Below are 26,812 nucleotides of genomic sequence, written 5' to 3'. Positions count from 1 at the left end.
CTATCCCGCCACACCTAACCCTCCGCTTCCAAAAATTTTTCTCGTTTTGTGTTAGATAGATACACATTAGTGAGAAAAATATTTTAAACTTTTTAAAAAAATAATTTTTTAAAAAAAATAATTTAATTTTTGAAAAAAATAATTTTGATTTTTTAAAAAATAATTTCTTTTTTTGGGGATAGAAATACTTTAGTTTTAACGTTTAACTAATATTAATAGCTTATTTAATTTTATCAATATAGAATATTTTAGCCATGTGGCAAAAAAATTCAAAAAATAGAGAGAGTAGAGAGTGTATTACACAAACCAAGGTGTGTTTCTCAAACTTAGAAGTGATAGTTTAGGTATGACACTCACACTCTCAATAGTTTAGGTATGAAACTCAAAAAAAGGGATAATTTAGGTGTGTTTTTGACACTTATCAAAATATATTTCTAAATACTTCTATTATACATTATTTTCCAACTATTATAGCTTGTGTATAAAATTGCTAAGCTAATTTCATATTCTTCCTTCACTAAATAAGACCTACTTTAAATAACTAATCATGTTTATTATACTCTAAATATGTAGTACCACCTTCCTTAGTTAAGAAATTCTGAAATAGCATTTCATTGGCAGAAGTAATTACTGTCTTTTTTAAAAAAAAATATTAAAAGAAAAAAAGTAGCTGTAAACCGACACAATTTTTTTATGAAAGAAAAAAAAAGTGATTTTCTAGATGAACACTTAATTGAAAATATAACTTTTTGAGATATAAATTTTACTAACTGAGTGACCACCGAAAAATCAATCCAAAAAAGAAATTATCATTGTTTTTTGTCAAGTAAAACTCGTACGGTATGAGTGTTATTATTCAAACCAAAACCCATTTGATTAATTGGTTAAATTAATAATTGAGCTAATCCAAGCAACATTACCACTTCCATTTCAAAGTTATTTGGTTGTAGAAGGTCTTATCATCCTTTAGAAAAATATAATTTTTGTTTTACTCTACTTTAACTCGACGAATTAAATAAAAAGTGTTAAATGGAATTTTGTTTTTGAAATTTCGTTTTTAAGATATTAGAAGACCTAGACTATAAAGCTTGTATAGAATACGAAGTTAAAAACATATCAAATGATTATTTTAAAAAATGTTAAGTAAGCATACTCTCATTCACATTAATATAATAATAATTGATCATTCTAGAAAGAATAAAACTTTAAAAGTCTATATTTCTTTTTAAAATTAAATATGATTTAAATCTTTGAACATGCATATTATTTTAAACTCCAGGTCGTCAATGCTTTGCTAGCTTTGATGTTGATTGCCAGGATTGTGAATGATGAACAAATTTCGTGTTTTTTTTCCTCTTAAAATATGCCATGTGGAGAAGTGTAACGATCCGTCGTTTTGAGTATTAAAAACTTTTTTTTTCTTAAATGACACTTTCCATTGGTTGTGTGGTTTGTTGATTTTGTTTGTTTGTGTAGGTACTCCAAGAAGCTGAACCTGATCACAACAAAGGACCTCCCTTCTTGTGTAATTGACACCAACAAGCAGCCTAATCACAAAGAAAGCAACAAGGAGATGCACATTTGCTTGTTCCTGTACTCTTCTGCTTTTGTTTGTCCATGCAGGTATCCCAAATCCAAAAGAGGGATCTACAATAAGCATATTACCACTTCAGCTACAGAGGCAACAAGAAGCTGGTTACAGGACTGCAGCAATCTTCATTGCTTGCTTCCTCTGCTATTTGTATATGCAGGTTCACAATTGCACATCTGCTACAACTTCAAAGTTGAGTATGCTTGGCTTCTCAGGGATCCTACAGCCATCATCACCCACCCTCTGTACCTCCTATATGCAGCACAGCAGCAGCAGTATGCAGCATATGCAGCACACAATAGCCATTGTTTGCTTGTGTGTTTTTCTGGTGTTGTTTGCCTGTGCAGGTACCAAAAGAGAGATCTACTGCTGAATCTAACCTGCAACAACAAGCATGCTATCGCTGCAGCTAGAGAGGCAGCAAGGAACTGGATACAAGACTGTAACAACCATGTTTGTTTGTTTCCTTGGCTACTTGTAGGTGCAGATCCTCATAATTGTAAACAACTGGATACTGAAGCATGGCTTACTAGGGCCTCTGCAGCACATCAAGATCTGCAGCAACCATATATTTGGACCCCCATGCAGGTGGTCGAATGCAGCTACACTTGTTCTGATATTCAGGCTCTCAATTTTTTCCACAACAACTCCAAGGCTGTTGGATACTATAGCTCCACATATTTCCTTTCCTTTCAGCCACCATAGCTGATAGTCATGATACTGATGCAATGGCACATTTCACTTGGATTTACTTGGTACGACAAGACTAAAAAGAGCAAAGATGAAAAGAATTTTCCCATCCCATGTGAGATAGAAGTTTCGTATACTTGTTCTTCTTCAATGTAGCTATGTCTGGTACGTAGCATAGTTGGAATAGGACTAGTGTAGGTTACTTTCCTTTTTTCTCATGGAAGGGGAGAGTCTCCCTCATTTATGCTTTCATAGTTGAATTGTACCGGGAGGAGTCCTCTCACAGGTTTACTGCTTTCTAGTTATAGTTAGTCTCTTCTTTGTATCGGGGATGAGTTAGCCGACCTTAATAGGTTAGCCGACTTATGAACCACCATAGGATCGGAGGTAAGGTTTATGTCCCCCTCCTTGTATTTTTAATTTTGATTATTTATGTTAAGGCTTGGGGGTGTTGCTTAACCCCTGACTGTGCACGAGAGGTGGGAGCCTCGTGTAGGGTCTGTTCCCCCCCCCCCAAAAAAAAAAAAAAAACGTATTTTATGACTTGTGGGATGGATAACACGGATCGATGGACTTTGTTGTGTTTTGTAGAAGAAAAACAAAAGTAGGAATTTGGAAACTTAAAGAGTTGATTAATGTCAATATTTTGGGTTAACGTAATCGGAATCGAGGTTTGAAAGTTCCTAGAGATGTATATGGTTATTCAGGACTTAGATGAATAGTTTGAAAGGGTTCCGATAAACATGAGAGTGATTCGATGCTTAAGTTGAAATGATTTTGAAGATAAAGAGTCGACCACCACGATGAAGCTTTGCTAAAACTCGTAATCTGAATATCTCAAGTAAGAATTAGAAACTCTTAAACTAACAGAAGTGGCAAGTGTTGACCATACCCACCAGTTCCATAAACAGATGAGATGGGATCTCTGCAAGATGTAATCTTGTGGAAGTGGCGGATAGAAGAAAGAGAGTTTGTCAGATCTAGCATGAATCATACAGGGATGATAGTTGGAGTCTACAGCTCTCCTAAGGTTCCCTAATCTCAGAGATTTCTGAGGAAGAGGATCAAGTTGACACTTGTGCTGTGAACAGTTTGATCACTATCTACCCTCTAAACCAAACTCCGCAAAAACAAAAATAAAAAGGAAGGAAAATCCACCTACTACGACATCACCCCAAGGATGCCCACTGTATGGGTAGTGACGTATGGCAACTTTCTTATGATTCCTAAATGATAAATGCTCATTGGAAGAGGGGGGATTATAAAAGATTCAGATATTACTGCACTAAGTCGTTCCAAAACTACAAGGAGATTAAAACCTGGCTGTCAAAAAGTCCATGGCCAGCATGATTCTCTTTTTATGATAAAAGGTGTTATCTAGACCAACTTTCGTGAAATCCAACTAGTACACTAGGAACATTAACGGACTCCCATCAACAAATATTTTGGGGCAACTCCGTCTATCAAGGCTTAAATGAGAAAAAGTGACCATCCTTGTTATTATGGTTGAAATTTAACCATAACCTCCCATCATCTCAATGATTAACTATAGGAGTACTCAACAAGAGAAACACAAATTCCAAAATGCTATAGTCTATAAATTACTCAATGTATTAAGATTTACAGGCTATAGGCCCATCTCCTCTGAATGAATAAATGGCTCCCCCTCCCCCCCCCCCCCCTTTTTCTACTTTACATCCAGTGGTAAATACCAACTGGTGTTGCTAGTACATTTTAAACCTAGCTAAGCTATCCAAATGTACAATTAGCTTGCCCTATTCAAGCTATCCAAATGTACAATTCACTTGCAAGGAATCATCCACAAAATGAAAGAGAAGTATACGGCCAGGCCCTCTTCATAATGCAAAGGAGGGTATGGGAGTGGGGGATTCCGAGTCCAGACAATAGAATACAAAAACTGGAGGTTTGAGAGTTCACCTATCAGAACTCCTAAATTTCCAGCACAGGAGTTGAAGTCAGTTTCTCTGTTGGTAGATGCATGTTCATCTCCAAGCCAAAAAGATCGATTCAGAGATGATCTTACAAACAAGATATCATGTGGTTGAATACTCAGTTTTGCAGTAGAAGTAACCATCATTCCTCCTATGAGGAATTGGCTCCCTATTCAGTGTCTGAATCACTATTTGGATATCCGTCTAACAGAACGACGCTTGCGACGAAAATTAAATGGACCATCTGATCTTTTTCTACCGCTCTTCATTGATACTCCGTCATTCCCACCAACAAGCAATGAAGCTGTGTATTCATTAAGAATAGGTTCAGATAACTTCAACAGAAGAACAAAGGAGAAGAATAATTCAGACGAACATATCTCATCTCACATATAACATCTATCATGCACTTTGAGAACTACTTCAAAAATGTACAAATAGCATCGGAGTTCCGTAAAGTTACTCTAGGTGCGTGTATGTGCTTATATTAGAGTTTTCAACTTTATCATATTATGCATCCAAACATGACTAGTCACAGAACAAATAATTGTGGTCTATTTACCCTAAATAATATTTGTTGCAATTAGAAGTATTAGCCCACACTATAAATGCACATATAATGTGAATGTTGACATTTCTCAGTTTCTCTTTCTAATCTCCAACACAATATCTATAAATAGGGAAATACCAGTGTCAGCCAATGCATCCAAGGAAGAGTCTTTGGTTTGCGGCGGCTTCCCTGAGTTCAACCCATTTGCAACTGCAGAATCCCCACCTGCGCCAAGCCTAAGTGAAACCCAATCCTCAGTGTGAACGCCAGTTGACACACCTGGCTGATGCGCCACATCAGCCTCAACTGATGCATCCGATGGTAGAGGAAGAAATATATGAAGTGATCCCTCAATACCATTACATATTACGGTATTCTTAACTAAAGCATTCGAACGATCAACAGAAGATTCAGGAAGAAGAGTACAAGATCCAATGCCAGTATCTGCAGCCAACGAGTAGCCATTGGTAGAGCTTGCATAGTTAATAGAACCCTGATGCATATCTGAACCAAATAACTGAAAGCTTGGGGGGGCCTGGTTAACAGTAGGCAAAGGCCACATATTCATCCCAAATTCTGCATTCAACAGCCCCAGGCATGAATTACCATCATTAACAAGTGCCTGGTTGTCATGGCAAGAATCTGAAATTCCTTTAGGCCTACCCGCAAAAGAGACTATAGGTGCATCGGTATGGTTGTTATTATAAGTGGATGCAGAAGAGATGAATGGCTCATTTTCTTCGTCAGAATCACTTATGAAAATAATTTCAGCACCTCTAACTGGTACTGGGGGATTCCGGTCATTACAACCATATGTTGGGACAAAATTTGGAGAAATGGTTTCAAGTTCAAACCCATTGGTAGGGAAATCAAAGCTAACGACACCAGCCTGATTAACACTGGGATCTTCACCTTCCTTGCCACTCCCAGTGGCACTGCTGCTCATGGGAATGATATCTTGAATATGATTTTCTAAGTTCTCTCTTACTCCATCACCATATGGAAATGTCTGCATACCTTCAGGTTTGTTAATTTCCCACAAACCATTTCTGTTCTTCTTCAACCCAACTTTAAGTCCACAGCTTTCAGAGCTTCCTTCCTGTAGAACATGCTTAAGAATTCCAGGCCTGGGTTTTGACTCTATATCCTGAGATTCAATGAGAGTCCCATCAGGTAAGTGCCACTGTCCAAGATCCCCAATACTCCTTTGATCCCCTTCTGCCTTTGCACGCCAAGAACCATCAGGTTTCACTTCAATTTCCGACACTTCTTCTCCACAAGTTTGAAGCTGCACCAGAAAAGCCAAAACAAGAAACACAAAAAAGAATAATGAGGTTAACATAGTTAGGTCACAAGCAAAACTAGCCATACCTGGGAAGTGAATAATAAACAACAAGATTAAGATAGTGTAGTATCACAGATAATTACTACCCATACCTGAGAAGTGATCCGATTGAAATACGGATCTATAACGATATGCTCCAGAGAGTAGTTCTTGAGACAGATTGGGCATTGCCACTACATCATATCAATAATATTTGTTACTAAATAACAGCAGATACAACAGAGATTTTAATCTAAGCCTGACAGACACGTAAACCTGGGGCATAGTTACTTGCCTTCCTCGACCTTTGATTCATTTCAACAAAGACTTCAAGATCAAAGCAGCCCATATGTACACAGGGTTTGAATCTTCCGGCAACCTTCATTCTTGAACCACTCATCTGCACATAGATGCACACAAGAAAATCATAATGTGATTCATGCTGCCTTAGAAAGTGGTAAACATAAGAAACCATCAAACAAAATAAAACAAATCCAATGGAAGCAAATTATTCAAATTTATGATAGACCCTTGTGGTCGGGCCCTTCCCCGGACCCTGCGCATGGCGGGAGCTTTAGTGCACCGGGCTGCCCTTTAAGATAGGAACAATCTCTCTTTTTTCCAGATAATAACAGGAGGAGCTGGAATTTCGAGGCGAGTCAACAATAAATCTCTTTCCCTTTCTTTTTTTCCCTTTTTTTTTTTTTTGGGGGGGGGGGGGGGGCTCCAAAATTTAAGTACCAACTTTTATCCATGGTAGGGTTGAACTCATGATGTGCGTTATGTGCCTAAACCAGACATCGTGTGTTGTGTTCTTTTCACTAAGCCAAAGTTCTGGGTGCTGGAGAAACAACATCTATTAACATCCTCTGCTGATTTGTCGTTCATCATCTGACTTGATAAGGTGATGCCTCAAACAGAAAAGACAATGCTTTGAAGAAATAGACCCCATTGTTGCTCCTTTCAACAATCAAATGAAAACCTAAATTCCCTAGAATGGCTACTCCTGAGCAAAACCAGACTCTTCAAGACATGCCTACTATTAAGGAGCTTAAACAAGTAGTTTCTTCTATGAATCCAAACTCAGCTGCTGGTCCAGATGGTATGAATGGCAAGTTCTTTCTATCCTGCTAGGAAATCATTAAGTTGGACCTGTTAGCTGCTGTGCAATCTTTCTTTTCTGGACACATTATGCCAAAGTTCATGACTCATGCATGCCTTGTTCTTCTTCCTAAAGTTGATAATCCTCACAAGCTCACGGAGTTCAGGACAATAAGTCTCAGTAACTTCACCAATAAAATCACATCCAAGCTTCTTTGTCTTAGACTTGCTCCCATTCTTCCTAATCACATTTCAGAAAACAATCTGGATTTGTGAAAGGTAGGAGCATTTCTGATAACATCATGCTTGCACAGGAAATCATTCATGGAATCAGAAAGCCTAAGGATGGCGATAATGCGGTGATCAAATTAGACATGGCTAAGGCATATAATAGGGTGTCTTGGTCCTTCACTTGTGTGGTTCTGCGGAAAATGGGTTTTGGGGAAGTATTCATTGATATGGTTTGGAGAATCATGAGCAATATTTGGTATTCAATTATCATCAATGGTACAAGATATGGCTTTTTCCGTTCCACTAGAGGTCTCAAGCAAGGAGACCCCCTCTCCCCAGCTTTATTTATTCTAGGAGCTGAAGTGTTGTCTAGAATGCTGAATCTTTTGCATCATGATCAGCTCTATCATGGTTTCAAAATGGAGATTAGTGGACCTAAAATCAGCCACTTGAGTTTTGCTGATGATATTATTATGTTTACATCTAGTAAGAAGCAATCTCTTCAACTGATCATGAATACTCTTTCTACTTATGAGACTGTCTCAGATCAGCTTATCAATAGAGAGAAAAGCCATTTTGATGGTTCCTGAAAAGACCCCTGCTGCAGTTTCTGATATGATCAAACATGTTACTGGTTTCACCAAGAAGGGAAGTCCCATTACTTATCTTGGTTGTCCTCTATACATTGGGAGACAAAGAATCATCTACTACTCTGATTTAGTGGCTAAGGTGGTGAAAAAGATTAGTGGTTGGCAGTCAAGGATCCTAAGCTATGGAGGTAGAGTTACTCTTGTAAAACATGTCCTTCAGTCTATTCCAATTCATACTCTATCAGCTATTTCTCCCCCCAAAACTACCATCAAATACATCAAGCACCTCACTGCTGATTTCTTTTGGGGATGAGATAAGGAAAGAAAGAAATATCACTGGGCTTCCTGGGAAACTCTCAGCTATCCTTATGAGGAGGGGCGAATAGGGGTAAGAAATCCTTTGGATGTTTGCACTTCTCTTCAGTATAAGCAGTGGTGGACTTTTAGAACAAAACCTACTCTTTGGGGTCAGTTTCTGAGAGCCAAGTTCTGTCAAAGGGCTAATCCAGTTGCTAAAAAGTGGCACACTGGTCAGTCACTATTGTGGAAGTATATGATGAGGAACAAACACATTGTGGAGACTCATATCAGCTGGAAAGTCAACTCAGGGACATGTCATTTTTGGTGGGATGATTGGCTAGGTGTAGGGGCTCTGGCACACTACAGAATGGACAACTCCAGGCCTAATAACATCAAAGTTTCTCTGTTTTTGGAGGATGGACACTGGAATGAATACAAGGTGAGGCAATAGGTTCACCCTCTTTTGGTTCCCAAGATCTTGGCACTAATGTTCAATACCAACAAGGGGTCCCTGATGTTGCAATCTGGAAACCTACAGACAATGGTAAGTTCACTTGTAGCTCAGCCTGGGAAATTATCAGACAGAACAAAACACAGACAATGATCAATAATTATAGTTGACATAAAAACATCTTTTTCAAACATTCATTTCTAGTTTGGAGGGCTTTATGAAGGAAACTTCCCACCAATGACAAAATTACTGTGTTTGGGGTGGAACCTGCCAATTGCTCTTGTTGTATCAGACCTGGACTTGACAACATTGAGCATATCTTTGTTACTGGAAATTTTTCTCAGTATATTTGGAAGTGTTGTTCTGAGCATTTGGGTATCAACCATAGTCCCATTCCCCTAAGGAATCTATTGATGAGATGGTGGAGTATGGGATTCAAAAATGAAGTTCAGAAACTCATATTTCACTCTCTCCCAATATTCATCTGCTGGAACTTATGGAAGAACAGGTGCTCAGCTATATATGGCGCAAAACAATCAAGCATTAATACAGTCAAGTTCCTGATTCTCAAAGACATCACACATCTCCTTTTCACTGTTTTTCCTTACCTGCACTGGCCTAACAACTGGAGGCATCTAGTTATAATGATGGAAAAGTGCAATCATGATATGAAGGTCACTACAGTCACATGGATTAAACCTCCTAGCAGCATTTACAAAATCAACACTGATGAGAGTGAATTGGGGAACCCTGGAGAGATAGGAGGAGGAGGAACTCTGAGGGATCCTCCGGGTGCTTTGATCTATGCCTTTTCTACTCTTGGATTTAGGACCAACAATCAAGCAGAAATACAAGCAGCTACCTATGGCATTCACTGGTGTGTTCAGCATGAGTTTCAAAGGATCATCTTGGAAGTTGACTCTGAACTACTAGTTAAATGGCTCACCAATAATACTACTTCCCCTAGGATGATCCAGCAATACCTCAAGGAGCTTCGTGTCCTAATTGAGCAATTGGAATTTTTTCAATGCAACCATGTTTACAGGGAGGCTAACTGTACAGCAGACTACTTGTCCAAGTGGAGCCACAAATTTGATATCTCCCAGCATTTCTACACTCAACATCAACTGCCAGCACAAGTTAGAGGAAGCTACATTCTGGAAAGAATGGGAATGACAAATTTCAGGGGGAGGAAACTAAAAAGGATCAAGAAACCCCCTTAGTCCTACTGTAAAGGGACTTCTAGTTCACTGGTATAGATGTCCTCTATACCCCTTTTGTTCTTCCTTAACCTTTTCAATTTAGCTATGTTCTTTTTTAAGTTTATAGCTTTTTTGAATAGGATTAGTTTTGTATTTTCTTTTCTTACTTTTGTAAGGGGAGAGTCTCCCTTATTTATGTTTTCCTAGATTCTATGTATCGAGAGGAGTCTCTCTTCTAGGTGTTTAGATTCTAGGTTTCCTTTTATAGTATTGGGGATGAGTTGGCCTACTTTAGCAGGTTGGCCGACTAATGAACCACCATGGGATCAGAGGTAAGGTTTATGTCCCCCTCCTTGTACTTTTGCTTTTAATTATTTATGTTAAGGCCTGGGGGTGTTGCTCAGCCCACCCCCCAAGGGTCGTTAAAATTATTTTTTTTTAAAAAAAACAAATCATGTATACTGCTGAAAAATGTGCATTACAATTGCTCTGATTGCATGTGAAGAGACTTCTATGAGAAAGCTATTGCCAACTTTGCAGCTTGACTGTCTACTTTAAACCAAACGTAAATGGGAGGAGGGGGAGAGAGAGGGGGGGTGGGGGTAAGGATATATCCCATAAAAAAAAATTATGTGTGATGCAACCATAGCATATTAGCAGCTACCAAGGTGAAGATAGTGAAACTCATCAGGAAAATGCCAAATTTTAAATATCAATCACTTTCTTCTTTTGGCAATGAGAGAGAATACAAGAGAAGACTAACACCACAGGGAAAGTGGAGCAGAGATGATGCAATAATTAAACATAAGAACATCGGAAAAGGGCAGTGGAAAAAAAGAAGATTACAACATCAGAATTTGCTTACAGGGCATCGAAGATTCACTGGTATAGAATCCGCAACCACTTCGAGGTCACTGTCGCTGTCAGCATTTTCAGTGGAAGTCCCCCCACCAATGCAACGACGAACGCGCGCAAGAGCATCATCAAATGCCTCACCATCTGGCTCTTTAGGGATAGTATTGAGAATCTAAAAATAAAACAAAATTTTATTCAGACACCACCATAAAAGGGTCATACAACAGGACCCATGTGCATGTACATGTCTATACTATTAGGCAACCTAGATGAGTAAAGCGAGCAGAAATATACTACGAGAAGGGGAATTAAAAGTAATATTAGAAGATAGCTTTTTAAAAAAAAAAAAAACCTCAATTACAACTACATATCACCAAACTCCACATCCCCCAAATGAACTTTGCTCAAGAGATGATTAGCAATGCAATTGCCTGAGCCTACTTCAAGACATGCCTGAGAAACAAAAATCCTCTGACTAGTCTTTAAGAATCTCAGAAATAACACCAGTTACTGCTCATTAGGGCAGATATAGTGCACAATTCTTAGAAACACATAAAGCAGCTGTGGTGCAATACTATTAAAGAGAGAAGATGATGAGACGAAGTGATAACATACACAATAAATTGTTCCCAAAAAATAATCACAAACTTCTCCGAAATACTTAATATGCAACAGCTTTTGAAACAAATAAGTTACACATGTAATTGGAGAAATTTGACTACCTGTACGAGAGTACGACGCCTTACAAGTCTAACTCCAAAGCAAAAGATACGAGCATCACATCCTGTTAACAAAATTTTGTTGATTCCACCTCTGGAGAATACTGTGATCTGTCAAAACAGCAAGACATAAACTTGAGAGGAACATTCAGGAAAACAAAAGCTCTTCTGTATATATGTCAATACAAAAACCAAGAAATGGAAAGTAGCAAGCATTAAATACAACTACAAAGTATAGTCACAGATAGTTTTGCCTTAGGCAACCACGAGCAGCACATATATGTACAACTAACTTGCCTCTCCCAAAAAACTAGGAAGATAGAAAGGTATGCATAAATGAGATACTCACCATTGGACCATCATCTCGACCATTTGCACCTAATAATTGTGAGCCAGGTCTATTTATGCAACGTACTGGAACTCCTGTTGGTTCAAATATAATAAAAATTACTGAACTGGCAAAAAATTCTTTAACAAAATTAGAAGTGAAACAGTTTTTTATCATGTTTATGGAGATTGCTTTTGGAGAAAACAAACAAGAACAAAGACAGAATATATTTAACATGAGAAGGGTACAAATAAAAGTCAAAAACACTGTTCTAAGTTTGCTTGCGCCTGTGAGTTCTACAACTGCATATTCCATATCAAGGCTGACCAGGCCTTTGCATCGGAGAGAAGAAACATATCTAACACATAATATACAGAATATGTTGCCAGACCCAGAGCGAGTTACTGGAGAAGGATATATTTTCAGCACATAATTCCGCATGGCTCGAGATTATATAAATGAAGCAAGAGAGAATAGAGCATACCATTGACCTGCAAATCAGCATACTGAGGCCACTGCATCCTAAATTCTACCTTGTCATTGAGAAGCATGCACCAAGCCTGAAATTTTACAAAACAAACACCATGAATACACAATAACTACTCACGGGCAAGTCATTATATTCAACCAACAACCTGAACATCGTAGTCCTGCTTTGCCAATAACTCCATGTCGGCTCTACTGAGGTGAAATAATTTCTCAATCGTTTGCATTTGGTTTGTGCTGAAAAATTTTCAAATGTTAAAAGTGATTCACAAATGAAATTATAGTTGCGCCAACACAATATAACGTCAATATGAAAAAGGCAGTATGGTCACAATAGAACAAGCAGTTTAAAAAGGCAAAATCAATTATTATTATTTTGATAAGGTAAAAGTTTTATTAATAGAAATACCAAGAAGGTACAGAAATGTACAGAAACAAATATCCTACAATAAGTTCAAGTTACATAATTCCCAAGTGAATCCAAGAAATCCATATTTTGATCCATATTGTCTAGCAAATTTCTCTCACTCCAAAAATAACAGTTTTTGAAGACGCAAGTTCTTGACTCTAGAAATATGGTTCTTCTCTCATTCCAAATGGTCCAGAAAATACACAGGGACAATCTTCCAAAACTGTTTCTGGATACTTGTAATCTTCTGCCCATTCCAGTTTTCTAGTAGACTACTAACATCTGAAGGCATTACCCAGACTACAAGACACAGATTTAGGAAGAGCTCCCAGCATTGCTTAGCCACTTTGCAATGAATAAATAGGTGATTGAGTGATTCCAGATCCTCTCCACAAAAATAACATCTATTACTTAACATGAAACACCCTTCTTCTGCAAATTATCTTGGGTTAAGCATGCTCCTCTTCAAAGTATAGCATGAAGAGGACCAAGAAGAGTCGTTAAACTATGACCAGAAAGCACATAATAGATCATCTCGATGAGTTAATATATCTACAATAAGTTTTAAAGAATACTCCCTTCGCCCCAAAAGAACATTATTATTACTATTTGAGCAATCAACAATTTTCTTTGACCGTCATTGTCAAATATACTTTAGATGTCTTAACCATAATAAATTGTGATTATTGTATTTTTTGCAGATTTCTAAATGTAAATCTAATTTCGAAAAAGCTAAGAATTCAATCCAATTTCACACCAAAACTTCCTCATACTCCATACACCCAACATATTTTGCGATTTCAACTTGACAATGTACACAAATACATATCACAAACCAGCATAAGGAGGGGGAATGAAGCAATGGGAGTCATATACTTAAAGGGATAAGACATAAACACCCCCTCAACGTGTCCCGAATTTCAACTACACACCTAATGTTTGTGGCAGTCCTATGACTCCAGACTGTTCTGAAGTGGAATAATCACACCATCTTTTGCTGCAATGGCATAGAGAGCCCATTCACTCCATTGAGGTGTGTAAAGAGCAAAATCAGGTTAAAATTTTATTATTTACAGCATTTCCTTTCATCAAATATATTTTCCCACTGTTCTCTTATTTCTCTTCATTTTACTTAGTGTCATCTCTCCCATTGTCAGTGGCACAAACTTTCGAGAAAAGAAAACAAAGCTTGGTTGTAATAGATTTTCTGGCAATTACTCTTTTATCTCCTCTGTCCCTTTCTCTTTTTATTTTCAAAAAAACTCCTCATAAACCCCTTTAGCTCAGATTTGTAACAAAGAAACTTTGACCAGAAAAATCCTCTCCAGCGAGACCTTTTTCTTTCCTTTTTATTCTCCACAACACCCCTCAAGAAACTCACTTGAATCCAATCTAAAATGATTCTGCAGACTTGGTCAAATGGAAAATAAATTGCTCAGAGAACTCTATAGAAGGACCTCCATTCCAGTATGGAAATAGGAAGAATCCTCTAGTGAATGGTGTCTGTGTCCATGTGGACAGATGTTGGTTATGGCAGTGAAGGAAAAGGTGGGGCTTTGAAGTGAAATGAGAGGTGGGTTGCTGGGGTGTGGTGAAGAACTGAAAATATTGTGGTGGATATGGCAATGAGCGTTTTGCTTGGTGGTTTATTGTGCATGGTTATCACTAATGGGTGTGTATAGGAAGACGAATGGGAAGGGGCTTTAGATATGGAAAATTGGTGGTTGAGATGTTCTGATGTGTCGAGAGTGGAGGGATGAAGATAGTGCCTTGTGTATTTGCATATAGTGCGTGGAAAAAATGGGCATTGTTGTGATAGTGAAGGTCTTAAAGAAGAGAAAAAAAGAGAAAAAAAGTGGGGAAAAATTGAAGGGGTAAAATACATGTGTGAGTGCCGTGTGTGTATATGAAGACGAATGGGATGGGGCTTTAGATATGGAAAATTGGTGGTTGAGATGTTCTGATGTGCCGAGAGTGGAGGGATGAAGATGGTGCCTTGTGTATTTGCATATAGTGCATGGAAAAAATGGGCATTGTTGTGATAGTGAAGGTCTTAAAGAAGAGAAAAAAGTGGGGAAAACTTTAAGCGGTAAAATACACGTGTGAGTGCCGTCTATTACAACCCTCGACACGAAATCTGGTTGTCCATAGAAAGCAAGTATTTATTCTACTTCGAAGAAGTCTTAAGGAGATAATAAGATCCCTGCAAAGTTTAGGTATATAGTTGAAAATTCGGGACAAGTTGATGGGGTATGTATGTGTTATCCCTACATTAAATGCACACTATGACTTGGATGTAACTGAATGTGATTAAAATTAGTAACATATTTCTACATGATGCCAATCTTACATTTTCAGATATTTTTCATCTTTAATTGGTACTTCGGACCTAACATGGTGTAGATACAAATACAAAAAGATCTGTCATTTAATAATATACTAACTTTGCATACACACCAGATGCAAGATTAAACTCATGCCGTGACCCCATTTCAAAAATGCTTTAATCACTCAAATACCAAACCCATCACTGAGAGAGACAAAGATAAGATCATATCCTATTATTTCCACCTTTATGCCTCTCTTCTGCATCAGACAATAGAAGGCAGAAATAGAATAGCACCCTGTTACTAAGGATAATTAATAAAAAGAAATTACTTTTTATTTATAATTGCTTATGTAAATTAATGTGCAAAAAATGTGATAACTAATAATTAGCTAGCACCCATATATTAAATTTTTATTTAACAGAACGCGTTTTATGCTAGAAACAAACCCCATCCTATCCCATCTGTACGAGGGAAAAGAAACAAAATTCTCCTTTCTTAATAACCACCAAAATAGGCATTAAAAACTGTCTGCTCTGACTTCGTTGACACAGTTCAAGGCAGTGTCATTAAAAGCCATAACTTCTTCGATTAAAACAACAAAGCAATACGAAGAAAGCGGTCATCACTTCATGGGCAAAGCCATGCACTTTACACAAGTGTGTTCCAAACAATGACATGGAAAGTGATCACAACAAGAATCAGTCAATTCTTTGATACTCAACTTTGATAAGTTGGATTAATATTGACATTATTGCACATCGACATCGGATGATAAGATTAGCTAATTTAACTGAAATGTTATTACTATAGTACTAAATTCATATATGTATCAAATTGTAAAATGTCCAAAACTATGTGAGTCACTTCTTGCTTTTTGCTTCATGACCTTGTCACCTTTGTTGTGCTTTTGGATTTTTGAAGAAAAAGAACTTGCTTTAAAGAAATTAATAACACAAACAATGTAAATTTAAACCCAAACAAGAAGGAACAGCAGCTGACCTATTCCTAGACATAATAGCTTCACAAGACTAACAGGATAGAAGTAACTCACCTATCTACAGGTAAACTAGTGATAACCCACTTAGCAGGATATAAAGGGATTGACACTGTCACCCAGAACCTGCATATAAATAATCTGATTAGTGAAGGCCAAAGCACTTACAATCAAAAAAAAAAAAAAAAGGCAACACTTAAGTATATATATGCACAGAAAATGAAGTGTCATTTCATAGTACAATTAACGCCAGTCTCTCCTTTAATATTTTACTCCCACACTGGCAATGCTTAAGGATATCAGACCTACAACAAGGATATAAATATGAAGTGGCAATAACTCGTTCTGTCACAGATTAATCCACAGGCTCTTTAAAGCCAAATTCTCCCACCCGTCTCCCACAACTGCAACCACCAAATCCCAAAAAGGAACAAAGGAAGAAAGTATAATTGAATATACATGACTGTATGCACTATGATGTTTAACGAAGAAGAAAACAGAATGTACTTGCACTGTAACATCCTCTGGTTTAGAAAATCAGATGAAGCTAGGTAAACAGAAGAATAAGTGACAACTTACGGATCTGCACGGCTCAATCTGCACAATTGACAGTAAAAAGTTTCAGGTAAAACTGGAGGAGAACCCCCCTCCATGGGCTTTTCCGGAATGATGACACAGCTCGCATGTTGCCATGTGCGGCATCTTATATTTTCACACTGCATGCAAAATTCCCTTTTAAACACAAAATGAAGTGTAATAAATAAAAAGAAACAGAAGCTTCAAATACTAGGGCTGACATCATATATTGATACATCATCACATACAAACAATGCATATGCCCCTCACTGATACAGAAATAGAATAATGAACACATAATTTCTGCTCAAATCACAGCCATGCAGCGATGAAGAAGATGAAGATATGCCTACATTGAAACCTTAATAATGCTCATAGAGTATAACAAAGGTCAACAATAAAACATCTCAAATCTCAATATTGGTACAGGCCTATATTAGACGAGAAAAACCTTGTACAAATTGAAGATGTCTGGCGTACAAAATTTACTACACACTTTCTTTGAAAGATAATCTGAACATTAGAGGAGCCTTTCCTCAATCAGGGCAATACACAGGATACTTCTGCATGTGCAATTTATTTTCACAATTAAGGCTGATGAAGAGATCAGCACAGAAGAAAAACCTGAATCATCGTTTCAGCTTGCAGCGAGCTTTCACAGGGACATCGAATCTCCATCTGGTAAGTATCTTCAATTTCCTCTTTTAACTTTACATTACTGCTATCTGAGACAATTTCTGACTTAGATGCTAGGTCAGTTGCCCCATTCACTTGCATTTTTCTGGAAGAAGCAACAAACATTACTACAAAAAAAACAAAGAATTCCTGAATAAAGTCTACAAGGTAAACAATTATCATGTCTGTTTCATCCAAGTTAACAAGGGCAAAATGAATTAAACAGAATCATGTCCCACTGATGCAAATGGACATTTGACACGAAGAAGTAATACAAGCTTATTTCTCGGTAAATCCTGATAAAAGAAACCTTCTCTCCTGTTACTTAAAAGTACTCAGGAGCAGGGCTGTTTTATACCTGTAAATTCCATCAACAAGTTTCGCAACCTCTTCCTTTCCAACACTATTTTTCTTTGTACACATTCCTGAAACTGTTTGAAATCACATAAATATGTTAGCATTAGCTATTCAAAATAGTACAACTAAGAACATGGTTTTCTGTGCAAGCATGAAAGCCAACACATACCACAACTAAGAGCAGGATATTAAAAGTAAAGCTAGCATTTCACATAGAAAATTACACGAAAGGAAGAGGAACTCTTTACTCTAATTGTGCTTTCAAAGGGTAACCGAGGCAAGCAAAGAGCAACAAAAGTCTTAGTTGTTTGATAGGCTACACTTAGAAATATGGTTTGGTTTGTTGCACAAATATGAAAGGAATCAAATCCTACATTAAAAGAAGGATATTCGAGTATAATAAAAGTTGAACATAAAATAACAAAATAGAAGAAAATCTCTCAACCCGAATTGTGGCACACAAAAAGGGACCCAGCTAAGTAAGAAGCATGATAATCACAATCAATGTAGTATCTCAGTCTTTTCTTTTACACGAGTAAACCCAAAATTCAATGGAAGGATTTGTAGACAAACTTATTTCCTTGTCCCATTTCCCCTTATGGATATATATTAATTTGTCATTGAGTGCCTCCAAGAATATACTTTTTTTCTTTCTTTGATACCGAGAAATCCATCTAGAGTCAACCCTTAGGACCAACCACAGTCTTTGAAACTCGGGGATGGTGGGCCCACACCTCTACCCTTCTCCACTTCAATACTAGGCTTAGTTCACTTGGAGTAGGACTCGAACTTAAACCCTCAAATCCCTCAACCTTTGTCAAGAGAGCTAAGCCCGGGGGCCACCTCCAAGGAATATACTTAGATTCAATCAGTGCTTTTTCAACCTCTGTAACCTTTTCTCTCCATAATTATTTTAAGTCACAAAACTTTAACCGAGTATTTGTGTTCACCCAGGTTTTTGGGGGGTTTGTAATTGCAAAAACTTTTTTCAAATTGTGGGTTATACTTATTCATTCATAAAATTTAACCTAAGGAGGTTCTATTGGAAACAACCTCTGTACCCTAAAGGTAAGGGTAAGGTATGCATACACCTACCTCTGTTGTTAAAAACACAAAAACATTGTTGCTTATGTACATAAAAAATTTAAAGAGCAATAGTCCCAAGTCTTGCTCTGATATTATGTGAAAATCTGAATATCTAATCCAAAATCTTAAGGCAATGAACCGTGCAGGTCAAGACCTTTTTAAACCCTATATTTGATGAAAAAACAATATTAATGCCTAACAATATAATTGATAGAAAATTTATTAATATCTCTAAAAGGAAATAATAAAAGTTGAGTCAAATTGAAAGGATTGGGTTATGGTCCATCATCTTTTAGCCCAAACAAGCTTTGGGCAAGGTTGGCCATTAGCTCATCTATTGGTTCAACCATCTTAACCCGCCAAACTTCAGCCCAAACGGCCCATTTATCATCACTACACTTGGGAGGAGGGGAGTTCCAGAGGTACTAAAGTAGATCTCTTGATGTACATGAATGAACGACAAAGACAAAGTTTGACAAGGTCACACTAAAAAAAAGTACATAAGAAACAGGAAAGGTTAGCATTTGGAGGAAGGGCAGTTCTAGATATACTAAAATGAATTTTTTGACATCATATGGAGTTACTACAAAGAAAAGTTTGACAAAGTCACCCAAAAAATGAGTGCATATCACTAGTAGGAATGGTATGAAGAATGAAAAAATAGTTGAGAACAAAAATAGATGGTAAAACTACACAAAAACAATATCTACAAGTAGAATACGTCTAACAGTTCCCTGGAATTTATCCAAGCAAGATATGTGGCTGCTCACCTTGTTCATTTGAAAGGATAGCTAATATGCGATCAACAAGATCCTACATCATGACAAATATGACTGTCAGACACATACCAATGATAATAAAAAATAATTACTAATTCAAAGTTGGGCTACAGTGAAAACCAACTTGTTATAAAGAAAGGAAACCTGTGAATCATAAAAGCAAAATAGCCAAAAAATTAAGCATACTCTCACTCATACTAAAACTGATAACAAGATTCCAAAAGTAAGCCCTTATTCAAAAGGAATAGTAGACAACACCAAAGTCTTATTACACATACTTGCCAACAACTGATGAAAAGGACCAACTGAATAAAATGTAATTGACCCTACAAATATCATGATATAAATAACTTATAAAGAAATAAAACAAACTGTTTCAGGACTTATACAGCACAATATGGCTTTAACACAACACAGATGTAACAAAGATACAGGAAACTGTTTGGCACAAAGAATCCAAGTTCAACATACAAGTTCAACATATGAAACCACGAACAATCAATAAAATGTTCAAACCTGCTTCTTTCCTTGCTTTGAGAGACCAAGTTGAGTAAGCACATCTTTGAGCTCCTTTATCCGAAAATGTGCCAATTTATCCTATAAGAGAATACTAATTGTCACTTAAAATAGACAGGTGCATCCAGTTCCCTAACACCAAATTGTACCTCAGAAGGACATTATGTGAGATAATGCCCAGATTAATTTCCTACTTCACGTTGCTGTACTTTTTTATTAGACTATAACAAACTCTGACGACAGAGTACATCAACTACTCTACCATGAGGAGACTGTCTTGAAGGTGAGATGAGATCAACTATCCCAAGCCTCCATAGTCCTCACTCCTCATAAACGGGAAGAGGTTGGACCAATCACTCTGTTAAAGGCTCGTTTGAGTTTGAGGCACACTTCATCCCTGAAAACTCACTTAAAGCCAAATTGTGTGCTTGGCTTCAGTGGCGCTTCAGTGTGGGCACTAAGGTGCCAAGGCATGCGCCTCATTACCTATGGACTCTGTCTATAAGAGTGCAACAGCAGAGAGTAAATACAGTTGGTAAATTGATACATTAATTATTTTAAAATGTTATGAAGGAACTTTTATTGATTCAGGAAAAAAATCAAAAGTTAGTTTTTTAAAAAAAAATAGTTTTAAAAGCCATAAAACTATTATTTTTTCATCCAAATCAGAATTTTAAAATGGCTTTTAAACTTGATCATATATTTTGATTATAGTTATTCCAATTCCCTTGACCAACTGCTTATTGCTTGGAAATGGTGAGATCAGCGAGGATGTCCCACATCGTATTGAAGTGAGGTGGATGAAATGGAGGCTCGCATACGGAGTCTTGTGTGATAAGAATGTGCAAAATCCAGCACCGAAGCACCAACCTAGAAGTTGTACTTTAAGGATATTTTGGTCCTTTTGACATATCCTCAAGTAAACGTATTTGTTCCACAAGTTAGGGATCTTAATTATGGACCGTATACTGAAGATTTCAGCCAAGGAACTTGGGAGAGAGATTACATTCTCCTAATTGGTTCACAATCTAGCTGTTCAAAATCTATGAGTTATGATATGAACTCTTTTATGGAGTAACTTTTCTTTATGGAAACTTGATGATGTAATAGTTTAGATTTTAGTTTCTTGAATTAATACCTATTGTGTATTTTTTATGGTGAATTCATCGAGATTGTAGCTTAATTTACACAAGAGAGGAATTCAAAGGGAATCGTGTGCTTGAAGTATTTTCACTAGTGGTTCTCCTACAACAAGTTTATTATGAGAGAAGAATTGGTTGCAGGAGACTGCTATCAGAGTTGGAGTATTCGAGAGAAGCTTCATTGTTATCTAAAATATGCTGTTTATAAACACACATAAATTGAATTCTCAATGTGTTTCTGGTATCTTTAGGTTATAGTTATTCGAGAGAAAACTTAGCATATAGGGGACAGAAATAGACAATTATATCTGTGAAGCTAATTAATATTTATGCTCTTAATCAAAGAGAGAAATCTAAACTAATCATCTCAAGTCAGGTTTCCCACTTTCTTCCTTCAGTAAATCTCTTTAGTCTTGGCTCAAAACTTTAGATCACTTTAAATATTTGTTTTATGATGTTTGAACAAATTATTTGATTTAAATTGCTTTCAAGTTTCAACTACCAACAACAAATTGATTTGAAAGCTTATTTAGTCCCAAAGTCTCCACTTTTCATGCCTCTTTACTAAGAGATGCACCGTGTTGCAAGGAATCAGCAAAGACCTAGTACACGTCCTCGGTGGGGAATAATTTATTTCTTATTATTTTAGAAAAAGATGAAATGTACATGTAAAGATCTATTCCTTTCCTATTCCTAGGTGGAACACTTTTCTTCTATTTTTTAATCTTCTTTCTTTGAAATGAGTTCAATTGATTTGTTTCAGCCCTAGTTTCAAAAGTTGGGTTCTTTGTGGGGTTCGAGCCCTAACTATACTATATCTGACTAGCACAGGCTTTATTTTTAGTATTGGGGTTCTGCCCTCATCAATCAACTACCATCAATCTACCAATGTATCTCATTCTTGTATTAAAAAATTCATCTTTTTTAGGAAAATTACTCTATCTAACTCACACTGATCCTACAGATATATACTATAAAAGAAAGCAACAAACTCAATGACAAAAGGTGATTAAATGAATGCCAACAGTAGAGCAAAAAAAAAAAATATCAATGACATTCAATTAAACCTAATTACCTTGCAGCTAAGCATTTTCACAAGCCTGATGATACTCCACTACCAAATGTTTTGGCCTGATCATAAATTCACCCAGAAACAACACATGAAAACATCAATTCATATCCAAATTATTACCGGAAAAAATCAAAATCCTTAAAAAAAAAATCAATGGAATTCCTTAGCAAGTTTCAAATAAAAATCCGATCATAAAATGTAAAATTCACAAAAAACAACAGTTAGAATTGAAGTATTAATCAAAAAAATTGAGAAAAAAATTACCTTCAGGATGAACCTGGAATAACATAGGGTTTTTCAGCAAATAGCTGCTGCTTCACGGCGATTTAGCTTCTTTTTTTCTTATTTATATTTCAAATTACAGACTCTTTTGGACAATAATTCATATAATCTATAATCAGATTACAACCAAAAATTACGGACGTATCCATCATTATCAAATACGGTTTATTTCATGCAAACAAATCCGGGTTTGTAACCCCTAGTATCACTTAAACTGGGATATCAAGCTCTTAATTTTTTTTAATTTTTTTCTTTATTTATAAAAAAAAAATTATTATTTCTTACGTTTCAAAAAAGAATGATATTTTTAGTGAGTCAGAAATCCAAATGATGTGTGAAAAAAGAAATGTGACCGATTAATAAAGTGCAAAATTAAAGTTGATAAAAATTAGATATAGCGCCACTTTTTGTCTGATTATCAACAACTATGAGCGAAGGAGTGTGACATTCCTAAAATGGCATATATAGCGCCGGTAAAACTGGCAACACTACAAAAAGTATTGGTAGTTTAGATTTATAGGTATGTTATTTTTTTGGTTTATTGTATGATTTATTCGTCGATCTTATTTTGTGTTGATTATTTAAATCGATAATAACTATATTGATCATTAAGGAATATATGAGCAATATAATATATGCATTAAATTATATAAATTAATTATAACGTCAAATACAAATTTAAATCAGTTTGTTCCACAATGCTTAGTCCTTAAAACACCTTTCAGCTTAAGCATTATACGATCCCACCTCTCACCATCGACATCATCTCCATCTCCTCTACCTCCACTTAAAAGGGGATGCTCTAAGAAATGATTGTATGTTTGAGTATGCTTGGATTGGTGATAGCCAACTCGAGTTTCCCAAAGAAGGAGGACCACTTGGTAACCTTCCGTAGCTTAGTGGCTAAAACTCAGATAGATTTTTTACTCCTCAGGAAGGATGATAAGGGTTTGTGCAAAGACTGTAAGGTCATCCCGATCGACAACCTTACAACCCGACATAAGCTCTTAGTGATGGATTTAGGGATAAAGATGACAAGGACGAGGAGGGTCGGGGAAGAACGACCTAGGATCAGATGGGGGAGTTTGACAACGGTTAGTGCCCTCGAGATGGGAGAGAAATTGAAGGATATGGGGGCCTAGGATAGTAGTGGGGATGCGAACGATATGTGGGATAGGACAGCTAGTTATATTAGGGTTGTAGCAAAGGAAGTGCTAGGAGTCTCGACAGGCAGTCGTAGTCGGCATCGAGGGGACTGGTGGTGGAATGGAGAAGTGCAAGGGAAAGTGGAAGCAAAGAAGGTGGCGTATGCTAAGTTGATGGAGAGCAAGGATGAGGTGGAGAAGTGGACAAATGGAGAACTGTATAAGATAGCGAGGAAGGAGGCGAAGTCGGCGGTTGCAACGGCAAAAATAGCAGCTTTTGAACGTCTTTATACTGAACTGAAAGAGAAAGGTGGGGACAGAAAATTATTCAGGCTAGCCAGGGCCCGGGAGAGAAGGGCACGCGATGTGGATCAAGTGAAGTGCATTAAAGACGAAGACGGAAAAGTATTGGTAGAGGAGACCCTTATCAAACAAAGATGGCAGTCATACTTCCATAAACTTTTGAATGACAAAGGGGACAGAGAAATTATGTTGGGAGATTTGGAACATACAGGAAGGAGTCACGATTTTGGGGGTTGTAGGAGTATTACGGTCGATGAGGTTAAGGATGTTGTTCGTAGGATGCGCTGGGGAAGAGCGACCGGACCTGACGAGATCCCTGGAGAATTCTGGAAGAGTGCGGGCTCGGTAGGTTTGGAATGGCTGACTAGGTTATTTAATGTCATCTTTACGACGACAACGATGCCCGTAGAATGGAGATCGAGCATCATGATCCCGCTTTACAAAAATAAAGGGGATAGCCAGAGCTGTGACAACTATAGAGGTATTAAGCTTCTAAGCCATACTATGAAAGTGTGGGAAAGAGTAGTAGAGATGAGGGTGAGGAGAGGCGTGTCTATTTCAGAGAACCAGTTCGGATTTATGCCGGGATGCTCAACTACAGAAGTCATCCACCTTATGAGGAGACTAATGGAGCAATATAGGGAGAGGAAAAGAGACTTGCATATGGTGTTCATCGACTTGGAAAAGGCTTACGATAAAGTCCCACGAGACATACTATGGAGATGTTTGGAGGCTAAAGGTGTACATGTAGCGTACATAAAGGTGATCAAGGACATGTACGAGGGTGCCAAAACCAGGGTAAGGACAATAGGAGGGGACTCAGAACACTTCCCAGTTATGATGGGGTTGCACTAAGGATCAGCTCTTAGCCCGTTCCTATTTGCCTTGGTGATGGATGGATTGACGCGACAAATTCAAGGTGAGGTGCCATGGTGTATGCTTTTTGCGGACGACATAGTCCTCATCGATGAGACTCGTAGCGGAGTTAACGCTAAGCTGGAAGATTGGAGACGCACCTTGGAGTCTAAGGGGTTTAAGATGAGTAGGACCAAGACAGAGTACCTAGAGTGCAAGTTCAGTGAGACACCTCAAGAGGTTGGCGCGGAAGTTAGGCTCGGGGACCAAGCCATCCAAAAGAGAAGTAGTTTTAAGTACCTTGGTTCTATCATGCAAGACAGCGGAGAGATCGACGAGGATGTCACACACCGTATTGGGGCAGGATGGATGAAATGGAGGCTCGCCTCCGGTGTGTTATGTGACAAGAAGGTGCCACCACAACTTAAGGGCAAGTTCTACAAAGTGGTCGTTAGACCAGCTATGTTGTATGGGGCGGAGTGTTGGCCAGTTAAGGTCTCCCACGTGCAAAGGATGAAGGTTGCCGAGATGAGAATGTTGAGATGGATGTGTGGGCATACCAAGAGTGACAAGATTAGAAATGAGGCTATTCGAGAAAAGGTAGGAGTGGCCTCGGTGGAAGACAAGATGCGGGAAACGCGACTGAGATGGTTTGGACATGTGAAGAGGAGAGTTCCAGATGCACCAGTGCGGAGATGTGAGAGGCTGGCCATGGATTATTTCAGAAGAGGTAGGGGTAGGCCGAAGAAATATTGAGGAGAGGTGATCAGACAGGACATGGCGCATTTACGACTTACCGAGGACATGACCCTAGATAGGAGGGTATGGAGGACACACATTAGGGTAGAAGGCTAGTACATAATGGTTTTATTCTCCCTTATTCGTAGGCGTATTAACGCACTATGATTTCTTGTACTCTGATGTATGCTATTTATGGTATTTATGTTATTATCCAATAATAATATCTACTGTTTTTGTGCTTTGATTATAATATTGTTTGGACCATTTTCGTCATCTACTTATTTATTCTAATATTCTTGTCTGACCTTTTTCTATGCTTTTATTGAGCCGAGGGTCTTTCGGAAACAGCCGTCCTACATTGGTAGGAGTCAGGTCTGCGTACACTCTACCCTCCCCAGACCCCACAATGTGGGATTTCACTGGGTTGTTGTTGTTGTTGTTGTTGTTTGAGTATGCTTCTTTTCTTTTTTTTTGAACATCAATGTATTTTTCATGAACCTTGGCGACACATTCTAGGAACCATGCCTTTACGTATATTGGGGATTTTATGAACCCTGAATATAACCAACATAAAAGTCGATCTATCCGAATATAACCAACATAAAAGTTGATCTATCTCCTCAACCCTCTCATCAGAAGTAGCATTTGTAATGGGATGCTCGACAAACTATTGTTTGACGTAGTCATGTATGGCATCAACATTGGTCCAATTGCTATATGATATATTAGTAAATTGTTTCGGTAGTTGGTGAGCTTGTATAATAATATGTGTAATTAGTCTATACTCTGCCTGTAATGACCCGTTTGGTCATTTTAAGAATGAGTCATTTCTCTTCCATTAAATATTTTCTCCGTAAATTTAAATTAGAAATTTGGACTTTTCGATAACTTCGATTAATTAGTTGAGGGATAATTTTAGAGAGTTAATTTAATTGATGGGCTAAAGTGTAAATTTATTTGGTACCATATGGCACTTTGTTTACTAAAACAAAAAGGGATTAATATTAATTGGATGATACCACAAACCGCTTGCAACCCTTATTCTGCATTCTCGCGTCGTCGACAAAAAAAAACCACGAAAAACGCAGCAGGTGATCTTAATTAAGTTTCATATTTCGGCTTATGTATGTTGATAGTTGCAGGCATACTTTTTATGATTATTTTATTATTTTGTTAAGTA

The 26,812-nt window shown here is 37.5% G+C and overlaps 1 protein-coding gene and 1 pseudogene across 2 annotated transcripts; one reads left to right on the top strand and one right to left on the bottom strand.

The window, feature by feature from the left end:
• Window positions 1–4,108: 4,108 nt before the first annotated feature.
• LOC129899308 (E3 SUMO-protein ligase SIZ1-like) lies at window positions 4,109–22,781 on the bottom strand (annotated as a pseudogene). The gene is made up of 17 exons (XR_008769498.1): window positions 22,571–22,781; window positions 22,310–22,365; window positions 20,093–20,173; window positions 19,568–19,610; window positions 17,713–17,785; window positions 17,304–17,460; window positions 16,683–16,819; window positions 16,161–16,229; window positions 12,520–12,607; window positions 12,369–12,444; window positions 11,906–11,979; window positions 11,560–11,667; window positions 10,848–11,009; window positions 6,403–6,507; window positions 6,221–6,301; window positions 4,922–6,071; window positions 4,109–4,537 (listed from the first exon to the last, which is right to left on the bottom strand). The product of XR_008769498.1 is annotated as an E3 SUMO-protein ligase SIZ1-like (transcript).
• A 2,117-nt stretch (window positions 22,782–24,898) lies between these two features.
• Window positions 24,899–26,061, top strand: LOC129900248 (uncharacterized). Its single transcript, XM_055975179.1, has one exon. It carries the CDS (start codon window positions 24,928–24,930, stop codon window positions 25,645–25,647), a length of 720 nt encoding a protein of 239 aa, XP_055831154.1. The 5' UTR covers window positions 24,899–24,927; the 3' UTR covers window positions 25,648–26,061.
• The last annotated feature ends 751 nt before the right edge of the window (window positions 26,062–26,812 follow it).

The sequence above is a fragment of the Solanum dulcamara genome, chromosome 8 (genome assembly GCF_947179165.1).
Source record: "Solanum dulcamara chromosome 8, daSolDulc1.2, whole genome shotgun sequence".
NCBI lineage: Eukaryota > Viridiplantae > Streptophyta > Magnoliopsida > Solanales > Solanaceae > Solanum > Solanum dulcamara.
Note: the sequence above shows the minus strand (reverse complement) of the source record. Positions and strands in the feature narration are given on the sequence as shown.